This window comes from Amblyomma americanum, chromosome 5 (assembly GCF_052857255.1).
Source record: "Amblyomma americanum isolate KBUSLIRL-KWMA chromosome 5, ASM5285725v1, whole genome shotgun sequence".
NCBI classification, from domain to species: Eukaryota; Metazoa; Arthropoda; class Arachnida; order Ixodida; family Ixodidae; genus Amblyomma; species Amblyomma americanum.
The window spans coordinates 111,885,208-111,897,287 of NC_135501.1; the positions used below are offsets into that span (position 1 = coordinate 111,885,208).

Below are 12,080 nucleotides of genomic sequence, written 5' to 3' on the forward strand. Positions count from 1 at the left end.
GTATTTGACAGAAACAAAAATGTCCATTCGCATCCGTACAACTTCAAGGTATGAGTCAAAATATGTGGCGATTGCTGTCAACGTAGTGTTAACTGGACTCCTCCGCTATTTAACAGCCGATCATGTTTTCACCTTGAGCGTACACTTCGCTAACACGCGTTTGTTTTCCATTCACGCACATAGTGTATATATTGTTCCTCGTTTGGTGTACAGAACCACATGAACACTTGGGCCACTAACAGCAAACAGATAGCCAATTTTTAACATGCTTGAAAGCTACAAAGCGACTTAGAACTTAGTTCAAATCCACAACATGTATTTACGAAGAAAGCTAAAATGCATGGCTTTCAGTGTATCCTTGATCTCTGAAGATGACTGACGGGAAATTCCTACATCTCCAGTTCACCGGAAATGGTGCGCAGAGACAGATTGTGTGCCTTTTGCAATGCAAGCCATGGAGTGAAGTTTGTCTGACTAGAGAAACGTATTCGTGCGGCGTATGTCAACAACAATCGACACCTACTGCAGCGTCCAGCTGTGTCTCTCTCTTCCGCCTGGAGGACTACCAGGCCTCGGTGCGGGACACGGTCGCACTGGGCTGGGAAATGCCGGCCGTGGTTGTGGCTGCCAGTCCTCTTGAATCAGGGCACTCTGACAGTGAACAAGTAAGCTGGCATAAAACTGAAGCGGCAGCCGTCATGAGACCAAAAAGTGAAAACAGATAGCTGGCAAGCCAGGCTTGGTCGCTGAATTACTTCTTGGGGTAAATTTTCTACGTAGCTATCCAGTATGTTCAGTGCATATTAAGGAACCACTAGCATAAAACAATCCATTAATCGACGTACAAGCTTCATCGTAGCCGTCCGTACTAACGTAGCAGACGCCTTAACCTTTCTTATTCTGATCCTGTGAAGGTATCTAAAGGAGCCCTGCGGCTCTTTTTCCAAGCCTGTGTATGGAAATCCTACCACGGTGAAAAAACAAATGCTGACAAGAGCGCGTACATTATTAAAACCGCACTATTCGTAAAATCTAAAAAGCAAGCAAAAAAATGCGTGAATAAACTAAAATTTTTATTGCTTATTTTGCCCGTCTATTCACTAGAGTAGCAGCTTCCCATCTCTGCGGCACCCCGCCCACACGCAGCGCAAGCTAGCATACCATAGCTGCCTTGCCATGCCAAGTAGCAGAACATGCCAGAAACAGACCTTCTCGCAGTGGTGATATCTCACTTCGAGCATAGATACGGAACGACCGGAAAAGCTGCGAACACAATGTGTCCTACATGTCCATTATCTGTTCGTACCTTCTGCATGATCCGGATGGGTTAGGTAATAAGCTTGCGCCCCACGTCGGCCTTCATGTCTGGTGCAATTCCCTTTATGTAGTAAAGGGGCTAGCAAATAATTAGATTTAGACGGCGGTCGTTTGCGAAAGAGAGGATGTCTGTGGTAGTGAGCAGGAGTACCCATCTGCCCTGTTTTGAGATAGTCAATCTCTGCCGATGTCTGGACTGTTAAAGAAGTTTCCATCACTGACTGAAAGAGGCCTGTGCCGCAGAGACGGGCGTTGCAGGGAGGGACGGGAGGTGGAGTTGACCTCCCGAACCATGCGAGCACTCCAAACACTCCGACTGGGAAGCGGCTTCCCGGGCATTAAAACAAGTAACCTTCCATCTCACCTCCGTGGAGAGCTGAAAGATGCATTAAGAGTGCTTTCCCTACCATTCCCACTCTAGATTAGATGGGCTCCTGGCTATTCTGAGATTACTGGTAACGACCAGTAATCCCAGCATTAAGATAAGCTCACCTGCAAAATTTCACATGGGGCACCTGCGATGCCCTGTTCATACATGTCCTCCGCACCGGAGACCCACCAGGATCTGAAGCACACCAACCACCATTACGGCAACCTCTGAGAAAATAAGCAAGCCGTTCTATCCCCCCACTCTCATCTCTCCACCTCACCCACTCGTTTCCTACGCCCCGCTCAGCTTAACTCTTATCTACACCAGACTGGGCATGCCTGTACAGTCACGCATCCGTATGTTTCAACAGTGGTTGCTGCGTTGCAGTTCCCCCTCAACTGCAGGTGCGCATCCCAATGAAGACTCAAAAATGTTTTAGAGTGTTCCCAGCTATGACTACAGGGCAGATTGTCCAGGCATGCTGTTTTTCCGGGTACATACTCCGGGTGACCACGAACATTTCGCCACCTGCGAGAATTCTGAGAGAGCTGTGTAGGTTTCTTTGCGGCCATTTGACTTTCCTCAGCGAGATGCTACTTATTCCCTTAACTTAAATGAACTCTTATGTCGTGCTTCAACTCTTTACTTCTTAACTACAGCTACCAATAACTACTACCTATACTTTTTCAATGAATGAACCTGTAACCTGACAAAAAAGAATTGCAAGGGAGTTGGCTACTCCGTTTTCCTTCCTCTTTCTTGGGGCTTCCCGTTTCCTCTACTTTCGCCTAAAATAATCCAGTGTTCTGTGCTTAGCAGCAACCCTGGTTATGAGCTCCTTATCAATAAAAATAAAAGCTCCTCATCAAGTATAAATTGCTATACTTCGCAGACTTGGGTGACCCCAGCGACGAGCAGCGATTCCTTTGACGCGTACTCAGAGGCACCTCCCTCTCGGTCCCCGGCGGCCGCCGGCGACAGTGCGCTCGACGTGCGGCCCAAACGTGGAAAGGTAGTTTCGGTTTTAAATTTTCCTTCATTTGCGAAGCTGACTCGCTTGCGTTTCAGAAACCAAGAGATGGCAGAGGAAATCAAGCTGATAATTTATGTCGAGGGCAGGCTCAACGAATTGCGGCAATCGTAACAATATTTTTTGAAAAGTCAACATATTAATCACCATAGACTGCAGCAGGTTCCGCTTTTCTCTGCAAATGTAGTCGGGTGTTTTTGTGCCCTAAGAATTGACAGGCACTAATTTTAAAATTCAGAAAAATATATCACTGCACTTGCTGGTAATAACTTCGTCACGCCCTCCCCACCGTCCTTAGCTCAAGACAAGAAAGTACTCGGACGACCCCCGAAATCAATTCCTGACTACGTGCCGACTTGGAGGACCTTCTTCATTCATGTATATAAATCTGCGGATTGTTCTGTGTCAATCATGACTTCAACAATATCTATTAGAAGCCACGCGAGTGTATGCGTCCACGGTCCGGCCAAATTTTCGAGGCAAGGGCCAGTACGCCTAATTGGGAGACGCCGGTAAACGTTTCACTGGTGTTAACCGCGGTAAACAATCGGAGGTGACTCTCACTAGCAGTTTTGTGCAGGTCTTGCTGTGCGGTAAATTAGTAAACAAAGTCGACGTATGGTTGGGAAAGCTTAGACTTACTTCTATTATTAGCACATGTCTTTACGTTCCAGTAGGCGCTGCGTCATGTTAAGCTAATAAAAAAATAAGTTAACGCACACTGCCTCAATAGTCGGGCCTCCTAGGCAATTATCCCATTAAGGCATAGCCAAGTTTTCTCCGTCCTTATTCCCCTGCATCTCGAAGGGGGCCGAGTTGAGTCCACACGTTATCCCTTCTATATTTTCATGTCTGCACCGTTAAGTTCAATACATGCCTTACTTTCGCGTCACCGAAACAGCGTTTCGCTTCCACAGGTTACTCGCCCTTCACCCATCCCAGAGGCGCACGAAACCAGCAGCCCAAGCCGGGAGATGACTGCCACGCGGGAACAGTCTGCTCAAGCAGCCTCTGCAATGACAAGGCAGTCTCTCCAGGTAAGAGGACTTACGGCGAATGCGTGCTCTTTCTTGAAAACTGGATGTCTTCCGGCCTCTTCGTCTTTAAGCGAATCGTGATTCGGCTCTTGAAGTGCTAAACAAAAATGTGCTTTATATTGCGGCTGTGTGCTAAAACTGAACGGGTGCTGTAAACGCATGCTGATCAACAGCGCGAAAAATCTCAACTCTCCAAGAACGGTTCCCGTCCAATTCACGCAATACCCAATTCTTTTAATACGTCGCTTTTAGTCTAGCCGGCAAGATCTCCCTAAGTTCGAACGAAGCGCTGCAATTATAATACGGGAGGAAAACAAATGTTAGAAGTGTTCGTAAAAGTGGAAAGACATTTCTCCCACGTCAAGAGAATCTAAATACATTGCATTATAGTAAAGGATGAAGGCCTGCACGGACATAGCGTAGGTTGCAAAAGATACTGCAGGGTTGATTCGGTGATACGCGACCAGGGCTATATCTGCCACGTACGCTACTCCCATGCACGTACGTCGTGCGTAAAAGTGGAGAGACCACGCGAATGGAGGTGACTGCGGTATTTCTGCGTATAAACGCGCCCGTGGCAGGAGTGTGTGGCCAGACAGGCTAACATATTTGGTTACGCACCCTATGCATATCTTGTAAACATGCGCTGCAGCGTCAGAAAGCCCCCGCACGCAGTTCTGTGAGTTCGCGTGCTCTCTACACTTTTACGCAGGGGTGCACCTTCACTTCAGGAGATCGTCTTGAGGTCTTCTTTATTTCTCACCTAGATATCTACTGCAATCGCTGCCGCCGTTCTCTTTCTACACGTAAACACCGTATTTGTTGGAGAACCAAAGCAACCACCCGTCTGCTTTTCTAAGCGCAGTTTAACATAAATGAACGCTGGCAGTTATTCAAAGACATTAATTTAGAAGTTGACTAGCCTCAAAGCAGCTTCAAAATGATACACATTTTATTTTTTTTTGTCATAAAACACTTTCTAAATTGTGTACCCGCTGGACATTCCGCGTCGATGTTAGACCTCACTTCCATGAGCGCCTGCACGGCAAATTAATTGTCAAAGTCCAGCTTTCTAGGGCAACAATTTTGCAAATTGGAAAATTGTAGGACACTGGTTGGAAGCATTGAAGGTATTGGTCCATTATTCTCATATGTTGCAAAATCTTTCCTTTAAAGTGTTTCCAGCGATCACATGCGATAGAAAATCAATGGGAACGCTTTTGATGATAGCAAAAACGTGAATAGAAAAAAAATACAAGACTGCCGTCGGCTGATTTGCGAATAATTAATTGATATAGTGAAATTTTACATTAAACGAAAAAAAATTGCGTTCATAAACGGTTTCTCGCTCAAAAATGCTTTTCTCCAAAATTGTTGGTTATGTGTCAGACCACCATTCGTGGCGCTTGCCTCAGCTTCAATGCCGATATTGACACTGTTCACATGGGCTAATGTCCAAAATCTAGTGCGCTTCAAAGATTTTGTTTCCTTAGTTCACTGATGCCCCAAATGGATAGCTAAGGCTACCTTTTCTTAACTGCTGCCATTGTAAGCGATTTTTTTTAGGTTCTTGAAAGTTCTTTTTTGAGCTGCATCTTTGAAAGTTTTAGGTTTACACACAAATCATTCTTAATTACGCGTAATAGTTTTTCCAATGAGGTTTAAAAATTCCTTAACATTAATCTTGTGATGATATTAAAATAATTCGATTTAAGCTCATATTACGCGCAACGCCTTCTATTCGTGACGGTGTTTTGCGCATTGCTGTTTTTTAGTAGATATATTGAAATTTTCTCCATTCCACTGACTTCAAGAGCCAAACCAAACTTCCGATGTTTTAGGCACCAAAACAATACCAAAATAGCTAATCCAAACATATTGCATATAAATACAACGATACCCGCACTGCGGCTGCTGCCTAACGATATTTGCGGCCGCGTATCGCTCTCTTAGAACCAAAGCTGAAGATCGCCCCACAGCCGACACACCGCCTACATGAGCACACCCACATAGGCATACCTTTTCCTATTGGCGATTTGCCTATCAGAGAGCAAACTTTCGATGGAGAACAGTGTGAATGGGAGGACTTGTGCGTTCCCTTAAAGACCTTTGACAGTAAGAGAAATAGCAGCTACGTTTCATGCAGCGCACTAAGAAGGGCCGCCGGCGCATTGTCCAGGAGCACAATATTTATTTGTTTCTTTTCAATTACTCCTCAAAGACCCCTGGTAAGAAGTACTACATGACAGAAAGCGTTAACACACAAGTACATCGTTTCGTTGATAGCGGTCTGATATGCTGCTGGCTGGAGTGGAGCGTGGCTTCATTCGATAGACTATTACAATCTTTCGCTGTCTGGATGAGAAGAAACAGATGTGCACTGTAGTGTGTAGGCAAGCTGCGGATAAGCACTCCTGCTGTGGTTTACACCTTACGAAGCCCAGTGGGAGGGAAGAAGAGCCGAGATCGATAGCTGTGATGGTGAAGATCGACAACAGGCATGTTCGCTGGAGACTTCAGACTACACGCATTGGTGTAATAGCTATAGTAAGAGATTGCGTAAAAACCGTAGCAGTAAGCAAACGGGCTCTACGATCCTCTAGTGACTCAGGAGTGTTCGAAGGTCATGAGCGATTGGGATCCCGAATCCCGCATGCGTACTCAATCTCGGTTGAACCAGAGTTAAATATGCAGAAAGTCTTACACAAGAGGAAACAAGTTTTAAATGATGGCAAAAAAAATCAGGAATCAGTTGGCGTCATTAATGAATGTAGGTATGTCATCAGATCAAGAATAATCGCGGGTAGTGTTAATGCCTAAATGTTTGAACTCAGTAACAGAAAAGACAATCGAGTCAATAATAACGTAATTAGGTGACGGGCACCTTCGATGGAAAGATACTCATGAACGTTTGGTACTGTCAATAGTCAATATCCATCATTATACAACGATTCAAGTGTATAAACCATTTTGTGATGCGGCAGTATCGCAGGCATATTGTTCAGCAAGTCAAAATTGTAAACTAAGAAAATGAAAGCTTCGAGAGAGGCACCTTGAGAAACTCCGCAGACACAGAAAAATCTTAAGCATAAAAAAAGATCTTCGAGGCTCCTGAAGTGAACTAATCCTCGAAGAATCATAGCCTGGTATAAGTAAACCTTTAACTTTCTACATTAAATCTGATCATTTGTTTTTAGTGAGCATACATGTGAGAAAAATTGTATATTGCATATCATCTTTCGCATTCCACAAAAGCACTATGCTTAATTAGCTTTCGGGGCACTGACGGTGATTTACTTTTTACAATGACTTCTGTTTGCTGGCTACCGCATGGTGCCGGTGTGCGATTTTTTTTGTTATAGAATTCTCTTCTGCATATTTACGAAATTTTAAAAGAGCGAGCCTGTGAGCATTCATATTCGTGTTCATACACAGAGCTATTCTTAGAAATTATTACTAGGTGCGTTCCTTCTTGATGCCCTAGATATATATTCTAAGCGGAGCATGTTTTTATAACTTTTCTTTCAAGTCAAATTTCTGTGAGCAATCTCGGGATTCATTGCCTTGCGCAGATGTTCGTCGTATGAGAGGGTAGTTTGATAGCCACTGAGCCACCACAGCGGGTGTTTTTCACAAATGTTTCCATAAATTCTTTTTAGCAATAGTTGCTCGCGCACAACAACACAGGTCAGCCCGTAAGCTGATCTTAAAACCATCGCGATGGAACACCACAGCTCCTCGTTTGAACACTGATGTAGTTTAATGGCTCTTGGCTCCCAGGGCCTACTCTATTCTAGCAAACTTTTGGGTCTTTTGAGCCGGCGCTACGACAATTCAAGGTCTATGCTTAACTCTGGGTTGTGTCGGAAATGCTAGTGTCTGCATTTGTACCACGCCCAGACTATTCGACGGACATCGGCGGTGCAAACTGAGACGTGCGGCACCATCAGCCAGGCGACCACAGGGCTCGGGGCCTCACCGTACGGTGACAGTGACCGGGACTCCCAGATGCTAAAGGTACAGTTAAATACTGCTATTGCATGAGACCGTTGCTGCTGTCAAGAAGAGTGTGTGGGGGGGGAGGGGGGTAGTCTTGCCTGTGGTGCAGGAAAACTGAAGCAGAGGCGAACAGTCTAAACTCTTTGTCGTGAACTGGAGATCTTCTAGCACCACTGTCACTTCTGAGCGTCCGAGGTGTCAGGATGATCGTTCGCCTCTAGTACAGAATTAGGTGATGGAGATCGAGACGCGTGCACAATACTTTGCTCGGAAGGAAAACCTTTGGCCTGTATACATTTGCAAAGGCGGCGCATGCTGTGCTATGTCAGGATAAAATGGCAAGGCAAGGTGCACTTGTAAGGGAAAAAGGGCATTGAGCTAATAGGAAACCAAAGAAACCGCGACTGTTGTCAGTCGGTCGTACTCCCGGGACCAAGTTCTTTTTTTCATTTTTCAGGAAACGACATGCACGACCAATAAAACCTGAACGCGCAAACAATTTGCTGCTGCGTGTAGAATAAGTGGGTCCACGCGCGGCAAGTAGCGCGCACTCTGCAGACAGACAGACTTATTCCACGAAGTCAAATAGGCGGAATATGCCTAGCTCGATAGTCTGCCCTTATACGGGTGTGAAACCAGGAAATTTACCGAAGCGGTGGCCTTGTGGTAGAGCACCCGCCTCACATTATGGAGGCTCTGGTTCGATTCTTAGTGCCTCCAGATACCCATTTTGATGAGTACAAGAATTTCCGCTGCCTGAGGCTCGGCTCTAGTAGGATAAAATGCTTGGGAAAAGGGTCTTTGACGAAACTCACACCTCCCTTGAAGGAATATCTTTCCACGAAGGAACGAAATCCCCTTCGTGTGGTAAATCCCACAGCGGCTATTTTTTGTTTATTCAGGGCAGGATCAAAAACCAATTTCCGAAGAATTTCACTTGAACGAAGCCGAGAACCTGGCTAAGGGAAAAAAATGGCGGTGGTTTAGCTCTGGTTAAACCTGGAGTGACGCGATAGCTACAGCTGGCCGAGTGGAACTTGCTCAGTTGAATTGCAAATTCAGTCTTTCGCCGCTCCGTTTCGCTGGGCGTTCCGTCATCTTCATCCCACTTGACACGGCGCATGCGCACAGCTGTGGCAGCTCGGTTTCGCGTGACCAACCTGGTCACGTGACCAACCACGTGATCAGCCACGGCGCCGCGCCGCCGGCAGCTGCTACGTACCACGTGACCAACCACGTGACAGCGTAGTGGCGCAGCCACGGTGTGGCGGTGCAGCCACAGGGTTTCGGCGCCGCCACATAGGAGGCTCGAAATGCTACCGTAATGTAGCTATCGCTACAAAACTTGTACCCATTGTTTCACTGCCGGGTAACCGGAGGCACTAGGGACAGAACCCTGCACCTCCCGCATGCGAAGCGCATTGTCAAGCGACTTCACTTCAAGCGTCACTTCCTGCGAGTCACACTTCGTCTCGTGGAATGTTAATTTGGCACCTCGGTGTTACACGTGCTTTGACAGTCCCATTCGGATTCCACCTTTCCCAGCAGCGTAACAGGCATGAACATTGCCTCTTCGCAACCACTTTCGCAAGGCGAGGCCCCTGCATAAGCTGCACTATCTGGTACCACGAAGATGCGCATGTTGTCCTGCATTGACGCGCCTCAAGAGAGAGAACCCGCTCTGCTTCGAAAGCAACCTTTAGTTGCGTCTTAAGCGGAATGCATGCAACGCTGACAGGAGTACTGTACGCAGGTTTGTCCCCAGATGGCCAGTACACCCTCACACAGGTGCCAGTACTCAGATGGCCGGTGCTCAGAATCATTTTGTGCATGTGAGGCCCTTCCATCATTGTGTATCGATTTTGGCCGTGCGCGGGGGCTCACTCTTCACGTGAATAAAGAGGAGCGTGTTTATGGCGGGTGTAGAGAATTCGCCGAACCTACTCTGAGGCTGGTGCGTTCTGCAGCGGCTGTAGCAGTTAACTGTGTGAAACTGCAGGAATGACTCTAAACGCCAATGTCACTATCTGAAAGAGACTCTAAGTTTGTCTATGTGGCATTGTACTTATCAGAGAGTTTATAACAGTTGCACTGCAGTTATTCTATAGGCGCAAAACACGAAGCCTAAAGCCTCTGTGTGGGGTTCCTCTCGAAATTTTAGGGGTGCGAACTCACTTCTCTTCGCTACCGGCTGTGTGCGGCCAGTGCCACGCGCAGGTGCTTCTGGCGGGCAACGCCCACTACCTGCGCGAGCGGTCGGCCATCCTTCGCGGGGCGTCGACGCTTGACGAGACGGTCTACATCTGCCAGCAGATCAGGCAGCAGCAGGAGCCGCCCGCGAGGCCCCCCACCGCCGCCTCCGAGGTGTTCGTCACGGGCCACACCACCGAGCTGGGCTCCTCCTGCGAGAGCCGGGAGCCCCTGCGCCTGCGCCACCTGGTCGGGCTGCAACACCCGCAGGCCCTGCTGGAAGCGCACAAAGTGGCCAGGAGCCGATCGTAAGTGCTTCACTATGCTTGTGTTATGAGGACTCTTGCCCAGAGTCGCAATGGCCGTCGGCACTGACAATAACTGCCACATGTTTGTTACTCAACCAGTAAAAATCGCCATCTAAGTATCCCGCTTTCTCTCATACAGCGAGAGTGCCAACTTCCAGGGAAGCCTGTGCCAGGCCCGCATTGGTCACGTGTCCGTAGACGTTACATTCGCGATCGCAGTTACTCTCCTGCCCGCGTATAAGGCATTGATACTTTTAGTATAACGGAGACGTATTAACGTATACGCATGCCGGATAACCGGGTGCCAGTTGTGCACGCGCAGTGGCAGGTGTGGTTCCCACCGGCTTCGTAGATGCTTCCGTGCATGCGCAGGAGGAAACAGGCAATCTACTGTTACGCTTACGCTATACTAAAAATTTCTGTTATAGTTGGCGAGTGGATAAATTCTGCAATTCCCTCTCAGCATATGTCATTGACGGTAACGCCGCCGATGACGCCATAAATGCGCATCATCTCCAAAAGCTACCACTGAAAACCAGCAACTGCCAGCAAGCCGGTTTAACTTTTTTGCGCGGAATCAGTTTCACTCTGTGCGTCCACTTACTGATACTTGTGGAGGCTGAAGTCCATATCAACGGTCTGCCCAATTGAGACTAAAGCCGATTTAATATGCAAACGTAAAACATTCAGCGACGGTGACGCCTACTTCCTGACCGCAGATAATGAGCATACTGCCTTAGAATCGAGGGTCCTCGTCTTTATATCATGGCACTCGCTGCTAGAATAACTTCTGAACCCCCAACAACAGCGGTCGAAGGCGTAACCTGAGCCAGTCAATGAGATCGAAAAACAAAGCCTGTATTCGACAAGGCATCAATACAATATGCCGGTCCATTGGTCTTAGAGCCGCCTGCACTGCCTCTATTTGCAGGCCCAGCGTCGACGAACGCAAGCGCAGCAGCCCGCCCCCTCGGCCCGAGCCACGTCCGCGCCGCCTGGTGCCCCTCATTACGGAGCCCGACTGCCCCGCAGCGGACCCCGAGATGGGCGACTCTCCGCCGCGCCCTAAGCCTCGTACCAGGCTGCCGCTAGTTTTGCCCTCCGGTGCCGGTGCCTCGTCGAGTGAAGAGCGACGCTCCGACTCGACTGCGTTGCTGATGCCGGACTCTGCGGAGTTGGGGTGGTTGAGCTCGCCATCTTCTCCCCGCTGAACGCAGTTCAAATGTAACGGTCGCTGAGCTCAGCCCTGGAGCTTATGGCAGGACCTAAATGTTCAGCGTTATCTATTGATTTAAATCTGCATCATGAAACAAAAATGAAATATGCGAATATAATGTGTTCGCCCAATCGACAGGGATGGCCGTATGTTCTGCACTGTAGGCGATTGTGTCTTTCGATAGACTAATGTAATAAAAAGGCGCAGATTTTAAGCTTGATTAATAATTTTAAAGAGCAATTTACAATCATTAGCACTAAGAAGGAAAGTTAACCGTCTAGTATTGCTTCATGGTTTCAGCTCAGAAAATATTAAGGCATATCTTCCCGATTGTGTGAAATTGGCGAGCACTAGAAGAACACGACATCTACATGAGCATTCATTTCCCCCAAATTGCTCAAGAACCAATGAGTTTATGTTCAGTTTTCTTCCCGAATACTGTCGCGGATTGGAATCGTGTTCCTTCACGTTTGTGTAAATCGAAGTATTTCTTGAAAGAGTCGAAGGATTTTTGGCATGGCTTCTAGTGTTGTTGTAATGACTGTTGGATTTATGTCCAGTGTATATGATTTTGTGACCCTCGCGGTAGGTGTTTTATGGCTTTTTTGTTTTA

At 47.4% G+C, this 12,080-nt stretch overlaps 1 protein-coding gene across 1 annotated transcript; it reads left to right on the forward strand.

Moving 5' to 3' along the window:
* The first annotated feature begins 536 nt into the window (after nt 1-536).
* Nucleotides 537-11,476, forward strand: LOC144134931 (uncharacterized). The gene is made up of 6 exons (XM_077667732.1): nt 537-665; nt 2,580-2,699; nt 3,635-3,754; nt 7,655-7,771; nt 9,971-10,251; nt 11,183-11,476. The coding sequence occupies exons 1-6, from the start codon at nt 606-608 to the stop codon at nt 11,460-11,462; spliced, it is 978 nt and encodes a 325-aa protein (XP_077523858.1). The 5' UTR covers nt 537-605; the 3' UTR covers nt 11,463-11,476.
* The last annotated feature ends 604 nt before the right edge of the window (nt 11,477-12,080 follow it).